The sequence below is a fragment of the Ranitomeya imitator genome, chromosome 1, assembly GCF_032444005.1.
Source record: "Ranitomeya imitator isolate aRanImi1 chromosome 1, aRanImi1.pri, whole genome shotgun sequence".
In the NCBI taxonomy this organism is placed as follows: Eukaryota; Metazoa; Chordata; class Amphibia; order Anura; family Dendrobatidae; genus Ranitomeya; species Ranitomeya imitator.
The window spans coordinates 128,764,134-128,780,958 of NC_091282.1; the positions used below are offsets into that span (position 1 = coordinate 128,764,134).

General features: G+C 39.8%; 1 protein-coding gene across 3 annotated transcripts in view; it reads right to left on the reverse strand.

Moving 5' to 3' along the window:
- LOC138664219 (baculoviral IAP repeat-containing protein 1-like) overlaps positions 1 to 16,825 on the reverse strand; it is a 126,792-nt gene that overhangs the window by 52,855 nt on the left and 57,112 nt on the right. For all 3 annotated transcript variants that reach the window (XR_011318307.1, XM_069750722.1, XM_069750733.1), the window contains exons 5-6: positions 10,632 to 10,680; positions 7,881 to 10,031 (exon numbers count right to left, since the gene is read on the reverse strand). Coding sequence is in view for 2 of the 3 variants with exons in the window: in XM_069750722.1 (XP_069606823.1) it covers positions 7,881 to 10,031; positions 10,632 to 10,680 (2,200 nt within the window). In the remaining variant the exon portion in view is untranslated. The remainder of the gene's footprint in view (positions 1 to 7,880; positions 10,032 to 10,631; positions 10,681 to 16,825) is intronic.

Genomic DNA, 16,825 nt, shown 5'->3' on the forward strand with positions numbered 1-16,825 from the left:
TAGGTGCTTTCCAATCCCTTGTCCATGACACTGACAAAGGTGCCTCCCTCCCTGCCTCTGTCCTTGCACATTGTGAGGTATGATCGTCAGGCACTTCCAAATCCTTGTCCCAGAATAGCTTTGAGCTGTTCCTACCTCAGGCCTAGGAACAAAATTGAGAAATTTCCCATTCACTCACCTACAGGCCAAAATGTTAAACGGGCATATTTTCAGGCTGCTTGCAGTGGAAATGTTGCCGTTTAGGCTTGTAGACAAAGAGAATGTCTGCCGACTCATGGAGGCAGCCATCCATCGGTACTCGTTCCCCAGCAGCCACTATTTGTTCTTGTACCAGGATGTGTCCAGGAACATCACCTGTGCCCTTACCAATGTGGTTACTGGGATGGTCCACTTAACGACTGACACATGAACAAGCGCTTGTGGACATGGATGCTACATTTCCATGAAGGCACACGGTGTAAATATTGCGGAGGCCTGGGCTGAGTACCACCCTGGCACAGCACATGTACTACTGATGCTGAGGTTTGATGGACCTACTTCTATCAGGGTTTCCTCCACCTCTTACACCAGTTCCTGAACTCCCTTATGCTCCTCCTCATGCTCCATCTCTTATCTGTTTTCTCAGAGCATGTCGTCCACATCAGCCGAAAGCTGGAAACTCTGCAGCACTGCCTTAGCACACCTGCAACAGGCTCTGCTGAAGCTAATTTGTCTAGGCGACAAACTGCAAACCGCGGCAGAGTTATTGATAGGTATAACAGAACAGACAGATCTGCAGCTCTTGCCGTTGAACCTACAACCAGGCATGGACGTGTGTTATTTTGGCCTTAACCTGGTGGCGAATGTGAAGCTTGCCAAGCTCACACACATACAGTGGGGCAAAAAAGTATTTAGTCAGTCAGCAATAGTGCAAGTTCCACCACTTAAAAAGATGAGAGGCGTCTGTAATTTACATCATAGGTAGACCTCAACTATGGGAGACAAACTGAGAAAAAAAAATTCAGAAAATCACATTGTCTGTTTTTTTAACATTCTATTTGCATATTATGGTGGAAAATAAGTATTTGGTCAGAAACAAACAATCAAGATTTCTGGCTCTCACAGACCTGTAACTTCTTCTTTAAGAGTCTCCTCTTTCCTCCACTCATTACCTGTAATAATGGCACCTGTTTAAACTTGTTATCAGTATAACAGACACCTGTGCACACCCTCAAACAGTCTGACTCCAAACTCCACTATGGTGAAGACCAAAGAGCTGTCAAAGGACACCAGAAACAAAATTGTAGCCCTGCACCAGGCTGGGAAGACTGAATCTGCAATAGCCAACCAGCTTGGAGTGAAGAAATCAACAGTGGGAGCAATAATTAGAAAATGGAAGACATACAAGACCACTGATAATCTCCCTCGATCTGGGGCTCCACGCAAAATCCCACCCCGTGGGGTCAGAATGATCACAAGAACGGTGAGCAAAAATCCCAGAACCACGCGGGGGGACCTAGTGAATGAACTGCAGAGAGCTGGGACCAATGTAACAAGGCCTACCATAAGTAACACACTACGCCACCATGGACTCAGATCCTGCAGTGCCAAACGTGTCCCACTGCTTAAGCCAGTACATGTCCGGGCCCATCTGAAGTTTGCTAGAGAGCATTTGGATGATCCAGAGGAGTTTTGGGAGAATGTCCTATGGTCTGATGAAACCAAACTGGAACTGTTTGGTAGAAACACAACTTGTCGTGTTTGGAGGAAAAAGAATACTGAGTTGCATCCATCAAACACCATACCTACTGTAAAGCATGGTGGTGGAAACATCATGCTTTGGGGCTGTTTCTCGGCAAAGGGGCCAGGACGACTGATCCGGGTACATGAAAGAATGAATGGGGCCATGTATCGTGAGATTTTGAGTGCAAACCTCCTTCCATCAGCAAGGGCATTGAAGATGAAACGTGGCTGGGTCTTTCAACATGACAATGATCCAAAGCACACCGCCAGGGCAACAAAGGAGTGGCTTCGTAAGAAGCATTTCAAGGTCCTGGAGTGGCCTAGCCAGTCTCCAGATCTCAACCCTATAGAAAACCTTTGGAGGGAGTTGAAAGTCCGTGTTGCCAAGCGAAAAGCCAAAAACATCACTGCTCTAGAGGAGATCTGCATGGAGGAATGGGCCAACATACCAACAACAGTGTGTGGCAACCTTGTGAAGACTTACAGAAAACGTTTGACCTCTGTCATTGCCAACAAAGGATATATTACAAAGTATTGAGATTAAATTTTGTTTCTGACCAAATACTTATTTTCCACCATAATATGCAAATAAATTGTTAAAAAAACAGACAATGTGATTTTCTGGATTTTTTTTTCTCAGTTTGTCTCCCATAGTTGAGGTCTACGTATGATGTAAATTACAGACGCCTCTCATCTTTTTAAGTGGTGGAACTTGCACTATTGCTGACTGACTAAATACTTTTTTGCCCCACTGTACATGCTTGGCCCACATCCTCAATTTGGCTGTTCAGTGGTTTCTGAAAACCTACTCAGATTTGTTAGAGATTCTGGTCAAGGTACGCCACATTAACAACCATTTCCGCAAGTCAGCTAAAGCTGCTGCCACTCTGGCAGTGCTGCAGCAGCTCATGCAAGTGCCAGCTCACCGACTGATGTGTGACATCACCATGCTCTGAAAATCCACACTTCTGTTTTTAATATGGATTAATCAAGACAAGAAATTAATTTTAAGGAGCTGGATCAACCCCCTCTTTTTTCCTGAACTCCACAGTGTGCATGCTGGCAAGGCTTTTTGAGCAGCAAAAGCCAGTTGTGGAATACCACCTCAAACACGCCCATCAGTATTCTGGTCAGCCTCCATACATAACAACTGAAGAGTGGGCATGCATATATAACATTTGTGCAGTTAACTAAGATTTTGAGAACTCCATAAGGATGGTGAGCAGCGATGACAGTCACTGATGACAATGAAATATGGAGATTTGCATATAACAGAAAGCATGGAAAGTCTACTTCTAAAGCAGATAGATGAAGCTGCAACCCATAATGAGGTCCTGGTTATGGGGGACTTTAACTACCCGGATATTAACTGGGAAACAGAAACCTGTGAAACCCATAAAGGCAACAGGTTTCTGCTAATAACCAAGAAAAATTATCTTTCACAATTGGTGCAGAATCCAACCAGAGGAGCAGCACTTTTAGACCTAATACTATCTAATAGACCTGACAGAATAACAAATCTGCAGGTGGTTGGGCATTTAGGAAATAGCGACCACAATATTGTGCAGTTTCACCTGTCTTTCACTAGGGGGACTTGTCAGGGAGTCACAAAAACATTGAACTTTAGGAAGGCAAAGTTTGAACAGCTTAGAGATGCCCTTAATCTGGTAGACTGGGACAATATCCTCAGAAATGAGAATACAGATAATAAATGGGAAATGTTTAAGAACATCCTAAATAGGCAGTGTAAGCGGTTTATACCTTGTGGGAATAAAAGGACTAGAAATAGGAAAAACCCAATGTGGCTAAACAAAGAAGTAAGACAGGCAATTAACAGTAAAAAGAAAGCATTTGCACTACTAAAGCAGGATGGCACCATTGAAGCTCTAAAAAACTATAGGGAGAAAAATACTTTATCTAAAAAACTAATTAAAGCTGCCAAAAAGGAAACAGAGAAGCACATTGCTAAGGAGAGTAAAACTAATCCCAAACTGTTCTTCAACTATATCAATAGTAAAAGAGTAAAAACTGAAAATGTAGGCCCCTTAAAAAATAGTGAGGAAAGAATGGTTGTAGATGACGAGGAAAAAGCTAACATATTAAACACCTTCTTCTCCACGGTATTCACGGTGGAAAATGAAATGCTAGGTGAAATCCCAAGAAACAATGAAAACCCTATATTAAGGGTCACCAATCTAACCCAAGAAGAGGTGCGAAACCGGCTAAATAAGATTAAAATAGATAAATCTCCGGGTCCGGATGGCATACACCCACGAGTACTAAGAGAACTAAGTAATGTAATAGATAAACCATTATTTCTTATTTTTAGTGACTCTATAGCGACAGGGTCTGTTCCGCAGGACTGGCGCATAGCAAATGTGGTGCCAATATTCAAAAAGGGCTCTAAAAGTGAACCTGGAAATTATAGGCCAGTAAGTCTAACCTCTATTGTTGGTAAAATATTTGAAGGGTTTCTGAGGGATGTTATTCTGGATTATCTCAATGAGAATAACTGTTTAACTCCATATCAGCATGGGTTTATGAGAAATCGCTCCTGTCAAACCAATCTAATCAGTTTTTATGAAGAGGTAAGCTATAGACTGGACCACGGTGAGTCATTGGACGTGGTATATCTCGATTTTTCCAAAGCGTTTGATACCGTGCCGCACAAGAGGTTGGTACACAAAATGAGAATGCTTGGTCTGGGGGAAAATGTGTGTAAATGGGTTAGTAACTGGCTTAGTGATAGAAAGCAGAGGGTGGTTATAAATGGTATAGTCTCTAACTGGGTCGCTGTGACCAGTGGGGTACCGCAGGGGTCAGTATTGGGACCTGTTCTCTTCAACATATTCATTAATGATCTGGTAGAAGGTTTACACAGTAAAATATCGATATTTGCAGATGATACAAAACTATGTAAAGCAGTTAATACAAGAGAAGATAGTATTCTGCTACAGATGGATCTGGATAAGTTGGAAACTTGGGCTGAAAGGTGGCAGATGAGGTTTAACAATGATAAATGTAAGGTTATACACATGGGAAGAAGGAATCAATATCACCATTACACACTGAACGGGAAACCACTGGGTAAATGTGACAGGGAGAAGGACTTGGGGATCCTAGTTAATGATAAACTTACCTGGAGCAGCCAGTGCCAGGCAGCAGCTGCCAAGGCAAACAGGATCATGGGGTGCATTAAAAGAGGTCTGGATACACATGATGAGAGCATTATACTGCCTCTGTACAAATCCCTAGTTAGACCGCACATGGAGTACTGTGTCCAGTTTTGGGCACCGGTGCTCAGGAAGGATATAATGGAACTAGAGAGAGTACAAAGGAGGGCAACAAAATTAATAAAGGGGATGGGAGAACTACAATACCCAGATAGATTAGCGAAATTAGGATTATTTAGTCTAGAAAAAAGACGACTGAGGGGCGATCTAATAACCATGTATAAGTATATAAGGGGACAATACAAATGTCTCGCTGAGGATCTGTTTATACCAAGGAAGGTGACGGGCACAAGGGGGCATTCTTTGCGTCTGGAGGAGAGAAGGTTTTTCCACCAACATAGAAGAGGATTCTTTACTGTTAGGGCAGTGAGAATCTGGAATTGCTTGCCTGAGGAGGTGGTGATGGCGAACTCAGTCGAGGGGTTCAAGAGAGGCCTGGATGTCTTCCTGGAGCAGAACAATATTGTATCATACAATTATTAGGTTCTGTAGAAGGACGTAGATCTGGGGATTTATTATGATGGAATATAGGCTGAACTGGATGGACAAATGTCTTTTTTCGGCCTTACTAACTATGTTACTATGTTACTATGTTACTATGCATGCAGACCAGGTGGCGATGGAAGAATACATGAGACAGGAAGATGCTACCCAGACCAGCCTCATCACATCTGCTTAGCATGGATTGGATAACAATGAGGAGGTGGAGACTGAGGAAGAGGAAAAGGAGGAACAGGAGCTGGTTGCTAGCGCAACAGATGCTAGTACCCACTCAAGCTTCATCCTGTCTCTCCTACGTGGATGGACTGAGGATGGGAATGAGGAGGAAGAGTGGAGGAGGAGACGGAGAATCGACATCATGGTACAGAAAGGGAAATGTTGGCGCTAGGGATCTTGGCACAAATGGCCAACTTTATGTACCACTGACTTTCCAAAGACTAGTTATTCACCCTGCTAGACCCACACTACAAGGAGAACCTTGCCTCTCTCCTTTCTGAGCAGAAATGTCTACTAAAATGTTGCTATACCAGAAGGCCATTGTGGAAAATATGTTGGAAAAATTCCCATCAAACATTGCTAGTGACAGGGCGCAAGCTTCCTTGCCCAACCAAGGAGGAGAGGCAAGGGAGACACACACTAAGTACAGTAGAGGCAGCGGTATCACTGTCAAAGGCATGGGCCTGTTTCATGATACCCTCCCAGTGTCCAGGTCCTGATGACTGGGTATTTCTAACGAGGAGAAGGTTTTTAAAGATGATTAAGCAATACCTGGCCAACAAAACCAGCGTACTCCCTAATTCCTCTGCGACCTTCAACTATTGGGTCTCAAAGCTGGACAAATGGTATGAGCTGTCCCTCTATGTCTTGGAGGTGTTGTGCTGACCTGCCACTAGCGTCTTGTCTGAGCGGTGTTTTAGTGCCATCTGGGGGGGGGGTCATAACAGACAGGCGCTTTCGCCTGTCAGCAGAAACTGCTGACAGGCTCACTCTGATAAAAATGAACAAACAGCAGCACATAAAGTGTTTTTAATCTTCAATATTTGAATGAGGCCCTCCAGTTGTTTTCTTCAAGTGTATATGGATGACTCTGCTTATAATTTTTAGCAGGCTTTGCAGTGCTTGCTTCCTTCATAAGTTACACTGAAATTCCATTTTTTTTAGAAAAATTTCAATTTTGGTTTACTTAAATTATTATTATTTTTAAATCCTTTTAAAAAATTGCTTGATATACAAGTCATTATACAAGAAAGAATGTTTCTTAACATTTTTTTTTATTGTAAACTCTAATTATAATTCTCTTTGATTTTAAATGTTTTATTGTCAGTCCTTAAACTGGGGTAAAAGTGTGACACCATTGTTCTCAGCAACGATTTTGGAGTCAGAGATTCTACCAGGGGTCTTTTCCATGCTGTTCTACTTCCATTCAGCACTTTTTCCATCCATGTCAACATTTTCACTGCCATTTTCACTGCCCCCCAGACCTCCTTGTAGGGTCTTCCGAAAAAATGCTCCCATTATACTTGTTACTCGAAATAAGCATCCCAGTATCAGGAATTGCTCAGTTCGAGTAATGAGAATCCGAGCACTATAGTGCTCACTCATCCCTACTGATCTGTACTCATGTTGCAGTGCGCATTAGCGATATTGGCTTATAAAAAACTACCTCTTCTACTTGTCACTTGCCAGATTATTATATTATCATGATTTTTTCCTTTTCATTTCGGTCCTGCAACTCAAGCTTTGTGGGTCTCGCTGTTAAGTGCCATTCTTGTTGAAAACATAATAAAAATACTAATTTTACTTGCAGAAAAACATACATAAGATGTCCCTCGAATCAGTAATCAGAAAAAAACGTAAACTTTAGCTGTTCAAATTTTACTGTTTGGCTCTACTAGTAAACAATAAAGAAATAAAATGGTTTTCAATATGATAGGTGGTAATTACATAATTGCTGTGCGTCTGACAACTGGGACCCCATATAAATCCAAAGAGTGAGGTTTATGTGTGATTTCAGCGTTAGTGTACATGCAGGATCTCTGCTTCATTCACTTTTGTAGGACTGTTAGAATGGTTATCTCTGTCGGTCCTTTAAAAGTGATTGGAGCAGTGGTCATTCTCAGGATTGATGGTGGTCCTAGCATTCACAGCCCCAGCAATAAATGTATTTAATAGGAACCCCTTTAAAGAAATTGAAAAATTTACAGGGTAAACTAAACCATACATATGAAGTCTACTAAGCCTAAGAATTTGAAATGGGAAATTAGTAACAAATATTTCTATAACTTTCTTTTTTACTCTAAAAGTATATGTAAAGTTAGCATGAACAGAGCCCAATCCCATAGTTACAGCTAAATTACTCATATACAATTGAAATGAAAATATATATACTGTATATATGTATGGTATATCGGCATTGGAATGTACCTGGGTAGTTTTCAGCATAGTTACATCCAATATCCAGGCATTCTAGAGAAGACATCTTCAGAATCAAATCTTGTTCCTCTTCTGTCAAATAAGAATCGCAAATACATAATTTCCTGAAAGAACTTAAGTGCTGCTCAATTGCAGGTGCAAGGTGCTTGACAAAAAATCTACAATCATTCAATTCTAGCTCAATTCTATCTGATATTGAAAAAAGGACCTTAAAGTTTTCACAATCTACTTGAGAAAAATTATCATGATTCACTTCATTTACTTGAATTTTAAAAACTGGCACTTTATACTCCCCAATAGATGTAAAAGGGTGAATAATTGAGTCTATTATTACAATTTGGCTGGGGAAAATGGAGTAGAATTCAGAGGTGTTATTTTTTGACTTTTCATTCTCTTTTTTTATATCATTGAGTGGAATATATGCCTCTGCATAATCCCTTTCTACTGTAGGGACACCATAACTTTCCAAACATCTCTCCAACCTTGAATAATCTGGTGGGGTTTGCTGCTTCTCTGCATTGATGTTAAACTTGATGCTGCTCAACAGACTAATACTTTCTGGATATTTTTCAATAAAACTGAGAATTTTTTCAGCAGAATTGTTGTTGATCAGACTAACAGCAAACTCAAATGATTTCCCTGAAAAAAACTGTTTTATGATGGGAGCACAGTCTGGTAGACATTGACTTTCCATGGCTGAGTCAATGGAAAATGTTGCAAGTGCAATCATTAGAACCAAATTTATATTCACGGGTTTGTGTTTGCGAAGTATCAAAAAAAATAATTCTTCTTCTAGTTTAAGTTCTGGGTGGCGCTGCAAGTGTTCTGTACTGTCTAGATGGCAATCCAAAGCATGTGGGTCATCATAAAGACTGAATAGATATGAAAGGATCTTGAGAGTCGCTTTTGTTGAAATCCTGGATGCGTATTTTAATAAATAGCAGTAGCGTCCAATCATTTTAAGAAAAGTATTTATCTGATGAAGGTAATGGAAACCTTTTTCCAGATCTTTACTTTTCTCAGACTCTAGCAATTCGCTGAGTCTCTTTCCAGCAAGAAACTCCTGGAATGAAGGATCATAGAACTCATATGTTGAATGGAGCCTTTGTGCTGTAAATTTACTCAACAGTCCATATTTGATGGCTTTGTCCCCATCCACACCAGCAGCTCTTAAGTCATTCTCTGTAAACTGAAATTGGGAATTGAACAGTCCCTTGAGAGAAAGTTCTCCGCAAGAAGACACCTGGGACGTCACTTCTTCTGTCTCATTAGCAAACTTTGTAATGTTATATTTTATGTATTCCTTAAACACATGAATGTCACCAGTGGTATTGTCATTAGGATACTGAATCCAAGAGGAACACTGGGCAAGAATCATTAAGGGGGTTTGTAATATGGCTGGAAAATTTTTAGATGTTAGCAATTCCAATATAAATGCATCTAAATGTTTACTATCACGTAGACACAGGTTTTTGGCTAGGTAAATTGCACTATATAGAGGGAACTTCTGGATGCTCATTATGGTCCTTGCATATTGCCTCAGTTTCATACCCTTATCAGTGCTCACGGTGACTGCCAGATTCAATCTGTTCCAGGGGTTCTTCAGTATTAATTCCTCTATGGCTTTGGGAGCCAAGTCCACCATACCATAGTCATCCAGGAGGAAGAGGACCTTATCCTTTAATTTCTCTATGATTTCCCCCAGGCTCTCTTCTGTCAAGTATGTTGAGGATCCAATCAGTTGTTGGCAGATGAGATCACTGAGATTTTGATGGCTTTTTGCTGAAGTAAGAGAAATAAAAAATACTAGACTAAATCTACTGATTATAGGACAGGATCCTGAGGCCCATAGAATGGCTATCTTCCTGAGAAGAGCGGATTTCCCACTGCCGGCTTCCCCTTCAATCATGATGACATCTCTTAGCTCAGAGAGGATATCTGGTAATGTCAGCTGCCGAACTGGTTGATTTTTTACGTCTTTTAACATAACACATATGTCAGCAAAATGCGAGTCCAGATCTATAGTAACTGAATCCCCAAAAGGAGATGAACAATAGAATGAATGCTCATGATACTTTTCAGCAAGATGTTTTTTTAAGATATCCACTTTTTCTTCGATCTGTGTTTGTCCACTTGTAAACTCTTGAAAAGAATAAAAGAAAATCATAAAAGAAACATAGAAAAGTCCAGATAAGAAAAGCATTATGGACATGGCTTCTGTTATGTTAGTATATCATATATCAATAAATTATAGATGTTGCTCACAAAATAGCTTCATGCCTTAAAATCTGATGTGCCCCAAATTAACAGCTAAATAAGCAGGACCCTGTCAATAGATGAAATACAAGGAAAGTAAATCATTACATGGGATTATGGTATTTACTATTAAGGATGCAGCTTCATTTTGAATTTCTCTATCATTTTTAACAGCCACAGCCATAAATTTTCAATAATGAATTATCGCTCAGTTTGCTGACATCACATAAGATATGTGGTAAAGGCCATATCTTTGTAGTTCACTTTCTGACTAGAAATGGCAGAAGTATTCCAACATGGATTTACAGGGAGGCAGAAGATTAATGCATAAAGATGCAACATTTCCACATGCGAATATCAAGGCTGCTATTCAACAGATAATAGATAGAAAGATAGATAGATAATTAAAGAAAATTTGGCAGCACTAATAGATAGATAGATAGATAGATAGATAGATAGATAGACAGACAAACAGATTCTTCTTACCTGTTATTGGATAAACTTTATTTTCAGATGTATATGTGAAAGATGTTCCCTGAAAAAAATGTGATAGATCCCAATAACATTATTCATGAGTAAACCTTACTTTCATTGTTATTTCATTGCACCATGTGTAATTTTGCTCACGGTTTACTCCTGCCTTAACGCTCAGTGGTACCTGTTCAGAAAGGACCATTGTTATTTATGTTTATTTTATTTTTTATTTTTTTAATTATTGTTTGTATATAACAGACAACATTTGCTTTTTAAACTTCATAACTTGTCAAGGTTAATCTCCTAGTTATACCATTAAAATTGTGGATGTTGCTTAATGAACAAGACCAGCCTTGAAAGAGCTTTAGAAAATGCACAAGCATGGACAAATGGCAAAACATACAGTACAGACCAAAAGTTTGGACACATCTTCTCATTTAAAGATTTTTCTGTATTTTCATGACTATGAAAATTGTACATTAACAATGAAGGCATCAAAACTATGAATTAACACATGTGGAATTATATACTTAACAAAAAAGTGTGAAACAACTGAAATTATGTCTTATATTCTAGGTTCTTCAAAGTAGCCACCTTTTGCTTTGATGACTGCTTTGCACACTCTTGGCATCCAGGGAACCATTTGAAAATGTCTGAAGATTTGATCATCAATGTAAATTCAAGTTTCTAATCTAGATTTAGTATTCTAATGGCACCACATGAAAGAGAAATGACATAAGACCTGAGAAGGAAAATGATGTCTTTACATAAGAAGGTGAAGGCTACAAGAAGATCAGCAAAGCTTTATTCATCAGTCAGAATACTAAGTGGTACAAAAAATTAACAGTGAAATGTAACCATTTCAATGGACCTCCAAGCCGACCACGGAAGTTAAACACCTAAACAGAGCGTTTTCTGATGAGAAGGGTTGAAGAAAATCAACATGTAAGTTTGCTAAAGAAGGAAAGCCAAATCAGGTTAAGTGTTTTCACTGCAATTTTAGATAGAGGGAGGACAAGATGTTAGAGAATGCATTAAGATAACCACTGGTGTTTTGTAGTAATGCAGGCGTGATATCAGGAAATTATATGTATAATTGGGAGTCATCAGCATAGCGAAGGCACTGAAAACCAAATCTACTGATTGTTTGTCCAATAGGGGCAGTACATATGGAGAAGAGGAGCAGACTTAGAACTGAACCATGAGGAACCCCAACAGTAAGGGGAAGAGGAGAGGAAGAGGAGCAAGTAAAAGATACAGTGAAGGAGCAGCCAAAGAAGTACGAGGAGAACCAAGAGTGCGATGTCCTTGTGGCCGATAGAGCAGAGCATAGTAAGGAGGAGCTGGTGAGCCACAGTGTTGAATGTTGCAGAGAGCTTCACGAGTATCAACAGAGAGTATTGGCTATTAGATTTAGCTGTTAGTAGATAATTAGAGACTTTAGTACAGTGGCATGTAAAAGTTTGGCCACCCCTGCTGAAAATTACTGTTAATGTGAACAATATGCAAAAGAACATCTAAAAACGTCTGATGTATTTTGGAAACAAGTCTTGTGAGCTGATGAGGTTAAAATAGAACTCTTTGGCTTCAATGATCAATGGTGTGTGTGGAGAAAGAAAGGCACAGAATTTCAGGAAAAGAACATCTCACCAACCATTAAGTATGGGGGTGGCTCAATCAGGCTTTGGGGTTGTGTTGCAGCCAATGACACAGGGAACATTTCACGCGTAGAGGGAAAAATGGAATCAATGAAATTTCAACAATTTCTTGATGCAAACATAACACCATCAGTACAAAAGCTGAAGTCGAAAAGAGGATGGCTTCTACAAATGGATAATGAACCTGAACACATGTCAAAATCCACAATAGACCTCAGAAGGCAGAAGCTGAAGGTTTTACAATGGCCCTCACACTTCTCTGATCTGAACATCATCAAAAATATGTGGCTAGACCTCAAAATAGCAGTGATGCAAGACGACCCAGAAATCTCACAGAATGAGAACAATTTTCCAAGGAAGAATGGATGAAAGCACTTCAAACAAGAATTTAACCCCTTTCTGACCTCGGACGCGATAGTACGTCCGAGGTCAGAAGCCCCGCTTTGATGCGGGCTCCGGCGGTAAGCCCGCATCAAAGCCAGTTCATGTCAGCTGTTTTGAACAGCTGACATGTGCCCGTAATAGGCGCGGGCAGAATCGCGATCTGCCCGCACCTATTAACTAGTTAAATGCCGCTGTCAAACGCTGACAGCAGCATTTAACTACCGCATCCGGCAGGGCGGCCGGAAATGACGGCATCGCCGCCCCCCGTCACATGATCAGAGGTCGGCGATGCTTGTACCTTGTAACCATAGAGGTCCTTGAGACCTCTATGGTTACTGATCGCCGGCAGCTGTGAGCGCCACCCTGTGGTCGGCGCTCACAGCACACCTGATTTTCTGCTACATAGCAGGGAACAGCAGATCGCTGCTATGTAGCAGAGCCGATCGTGCGGTGCCTGCTTATAGCCTCCCATAGAGGCTATTGAAGCATGGCAAAAGTGAAAAAAAAAAAGTTAAAAAAAATGTGAAAAAAAAAAAATATAAAAGTTTAAATCACCCCCCTTTCGCCCCAATCAAAATAAATCAATAAAAAAAATCAAATCTACACATATTTGGTATCGCTGCATTCAGAATCGCCCGATCTATCAATTAAAAAAAAAGCATTAACATAATCGCTAAACGGCGTAGCGAGAAAAAAATTTGAAACGCCAGAATTACGTTTTTTTGGTCGCCGCGACATTGCATTAAAATGCAATTAACGGGCGATCAAAAGAACATATCTGCACCAAAATGCTATCATTAAAAACGTCATCTCGGCACGCAAAAAATAAGCCCTCACCCGACCCCAGATCACGAAAAATGGAGACGCCACGAGTATCGGAAAATGGCACCATTTTTTTTTTTTTTTTTTTTAGCAAAGTTTGGAATTTTTTTTCACCACTTAGGTAAAAAATAACCTAGTCATGTTTGGTGTCCATGAACTCGTAATGACCTGGAGAATCATAATGGCAGGTCAGTTTTAGCATTTAGTGAACCTAGCAAAAAAGCCAAACAAAAAACAAGTGTGGGACTGCACTTTTTTTGCAATTTCACCGCACTTGGATTTTTTTTCCCGTTTTCTAGTACACGAGATGCTAAAACCAATGATGTCATTCAAAAGTACAACTCGTCCCGCAAAAAATAAGCCCTCACATGGCCAAATTGACGGAAAAATAAAAAAGTTATGGCTCTGGGAAGGAGGGGAGTGAAAAACGAACATGGAAAAACGAAAAATCCCAAGGTCATGAAGGGGTTAAAGACTTGTCTGTCTACAAAAAGCATTTACAAGCTGTGATACCTTCAAAAGGGGGTTCTACTAGGTACTAACCATGCAGGGTGCTAAAACTTTTGCATCGGTCCATTTTTCTTTTTGTAATTTTTAAAATGTGATATAGATATATACATATATAAAAACATAAAAACAAAACAGCCGTTCGGGCATTAAAAGCCCACTTTTTTCTATTTTTGTGTGCTGTTTTCCTTTTTTTTTTACACACACACACATATATATATATATATATATATATATATATATATATATATATATATATATATATATATATTTTCCCTAAAATACAAAGGACATGTGTCAACTTTAGGCCTTTTGGAAATCATTTCATCTTCAACTTGCTTGACTGTTACAATAACAGTGATTTTGACCAGCGGTGCGCAAGCTTTTACATGCCACTGTAAAGGCAGTTTAGTAGAGTATAAAGAGTGGAAACCAGATTGTAAAGGGTCAAGAGCAAAGTTATCTGAGAGATCATGGATTAGATGGGAATGGACCAAATGTTGAGTTTAGAAATGAAGCGGAGATTAGGCCCATGTCTGTAGTTAGCAGTGCAGTTCTCGTCAAGGAATTTTTTAAACGTAATAGGCGTATACTGACTTGTTTTAAGGAGGAGGGAAAAATACCAGAAGAGAGAGAGGTAAATATTTTAGTTAGATGAGTGGTGACAGCTGGGGAGAGTGACTGAAGGAGATGTGAGGAAATAGGGTCACAAGGGCAGGCAGTAGGATGAGCAGATGCGAGAAGCCTCGTATCTTCTCCTTCCGTGACTGGTTAAAAAAGTTACACATAAAATTGCCGTGATTTCCACACAAGGGCTGCCTCTTATTGTACTTGGATTCTCTCATAGACAGAAGCCTACCATTCTGGATACAAATAAAGATGGATGAAATACTCACTTTAATCAAATGGAATCACCAGGGACAAATATACTATTTTCCTGTAACTTCATATATTCTGTAATTTTCTACAATAACTACTTTCTGAAAAGAATCCAATGAACTACTATTTTTTCTAAGAATTATTATGTAGTCCTCCTTGTGAATTAATCGGGGTAAGATTTTACCATAATAAATATATACTGTATACATAACAAATATTTAACCCATTCATAATATATAACGTACATGTACGTCATATGCCGTGTCCCTGCCTTTGATGAAGCCACGATAATCAGCTTTCATGTGCATGTAAATCACACTTTCAGTCTAGCATTGGCGCGCCCTTGATGTGATCACAGGGTGCCAATGGATTGTCATGATAGGGGTCATGGGTCTGCTGAAAATGCTTGTGCCTGTCATTATGATCCTCCTGTCAAAGCCTGCCTTTAGCTGGACTTTGTAGGAGATTGTGATTTTCACGACACATTGCAGTGCTTATGTGTCGTGAAAATAGTATGGTACAAGTGATCAGATGATCGCAGCTTCAAGTCCCCTGAGGGCACTAACAAATGCATTAAAAAGTGAAAAAAAAGTTCAAATCACCCCTTTATGTCCCATTAAAAATAAAACAATAAATAAAATAAAAAACACATATATTCGGTATCACTGCACGCGTAAAAGTACGATCTATCAAGGTATAAAGTAAATTAATCCGATTGATAAATGGTGTAATGAGAAAAAAATCAAAATGCCAAAATTATCTTTTTGTTGGCTGCAGCAACATTGCAAATGAAAAGAAATGAGGCGATCAAAACATTGTATCTACTCCAAAATAAGCTCTCACACAGCACTATATCCTGAAAAATGAAAATGTTACAAGTCTCAGAAAATGGTGATAAAAGCAAATGTTTTTTTCTTTTTTTTTTTTTTTTTTTATTTTACAAAATTAAAATTTTTTTTCACCAATTAAATAAAAAAAAATATACATGTTCAGTATCAGCGTACGCATACTGACTTGGAGAATCATATTACCAGGTCAGTTTTACAATATAATGAACATGGTAAATAAAAAAAGTCCCAAACATAATTGTGTAATTGAACTTTTTTTTTGCAATTTCAACGCACTTTTTTTCCCGTTTTCCAGCACACTATGTGTTAGAATGAACGGTGTCATTTGAAAGAACAACTCGTCCTGCAAAAAACAAGCCTTCATAAGTCTATATTGATGAAAAAATAAAAAGTTATGATTCTTGGTAGAAGGGGAGGGAAAAACAAAAATGAAAAAACGGAAAATCGCCATGTCATGAAGGGATTAACATACTCTCCCCTTACATGCCAGCTCTAGCAGCTTCTTGTTTCTGTATTTGTCTTTGTTGTCTCCCACATGTTGTTCCTGTTGGGGTCTAATGCACCGCTATTTCAGTTTCATATATCTAATAACTGTTGGACACAGTAATGTTTCTGCCTTGAAATGAGGTTTATTGTCCTAACAGAAAATGTGCAATCTGCATTCAAACAAAATTTGACAGGTGCATAAGTATGGGCACCCCACCAGAAAAGTGACATTAATATTTAGTAGATTCTCCTTTTGCAAAAATAGCAGCTCGGGACCGGGACAAATTAGAAACTAGTCAGGCAGGTTCCTGGCAGCTTCCCCCTGCCTGCTGTCCTTGAGCAATAGGTCTCTCTATATATGTGTGAAGGGAGAGAACTGTCACTTTAAGGCCGGGATCACACATGCGAGAAACACGTCCGTGTCTCGCATGTGAAATCCAAGCTCTGGTGCCGACACTGTGGAGCGGAGAGTGCGGCCGCATAGGAACACATGGAGCCCCACGCTCCGCTCTGAAGTGCCGGAGCCATAGCTTGGATTTCACATGCGAGACACGGACGTGTTTCTCGCATGTGTGATCCCGGCCTAAGGCTGCGGGAGGGGAAAACCACCAGGGACTTGCCT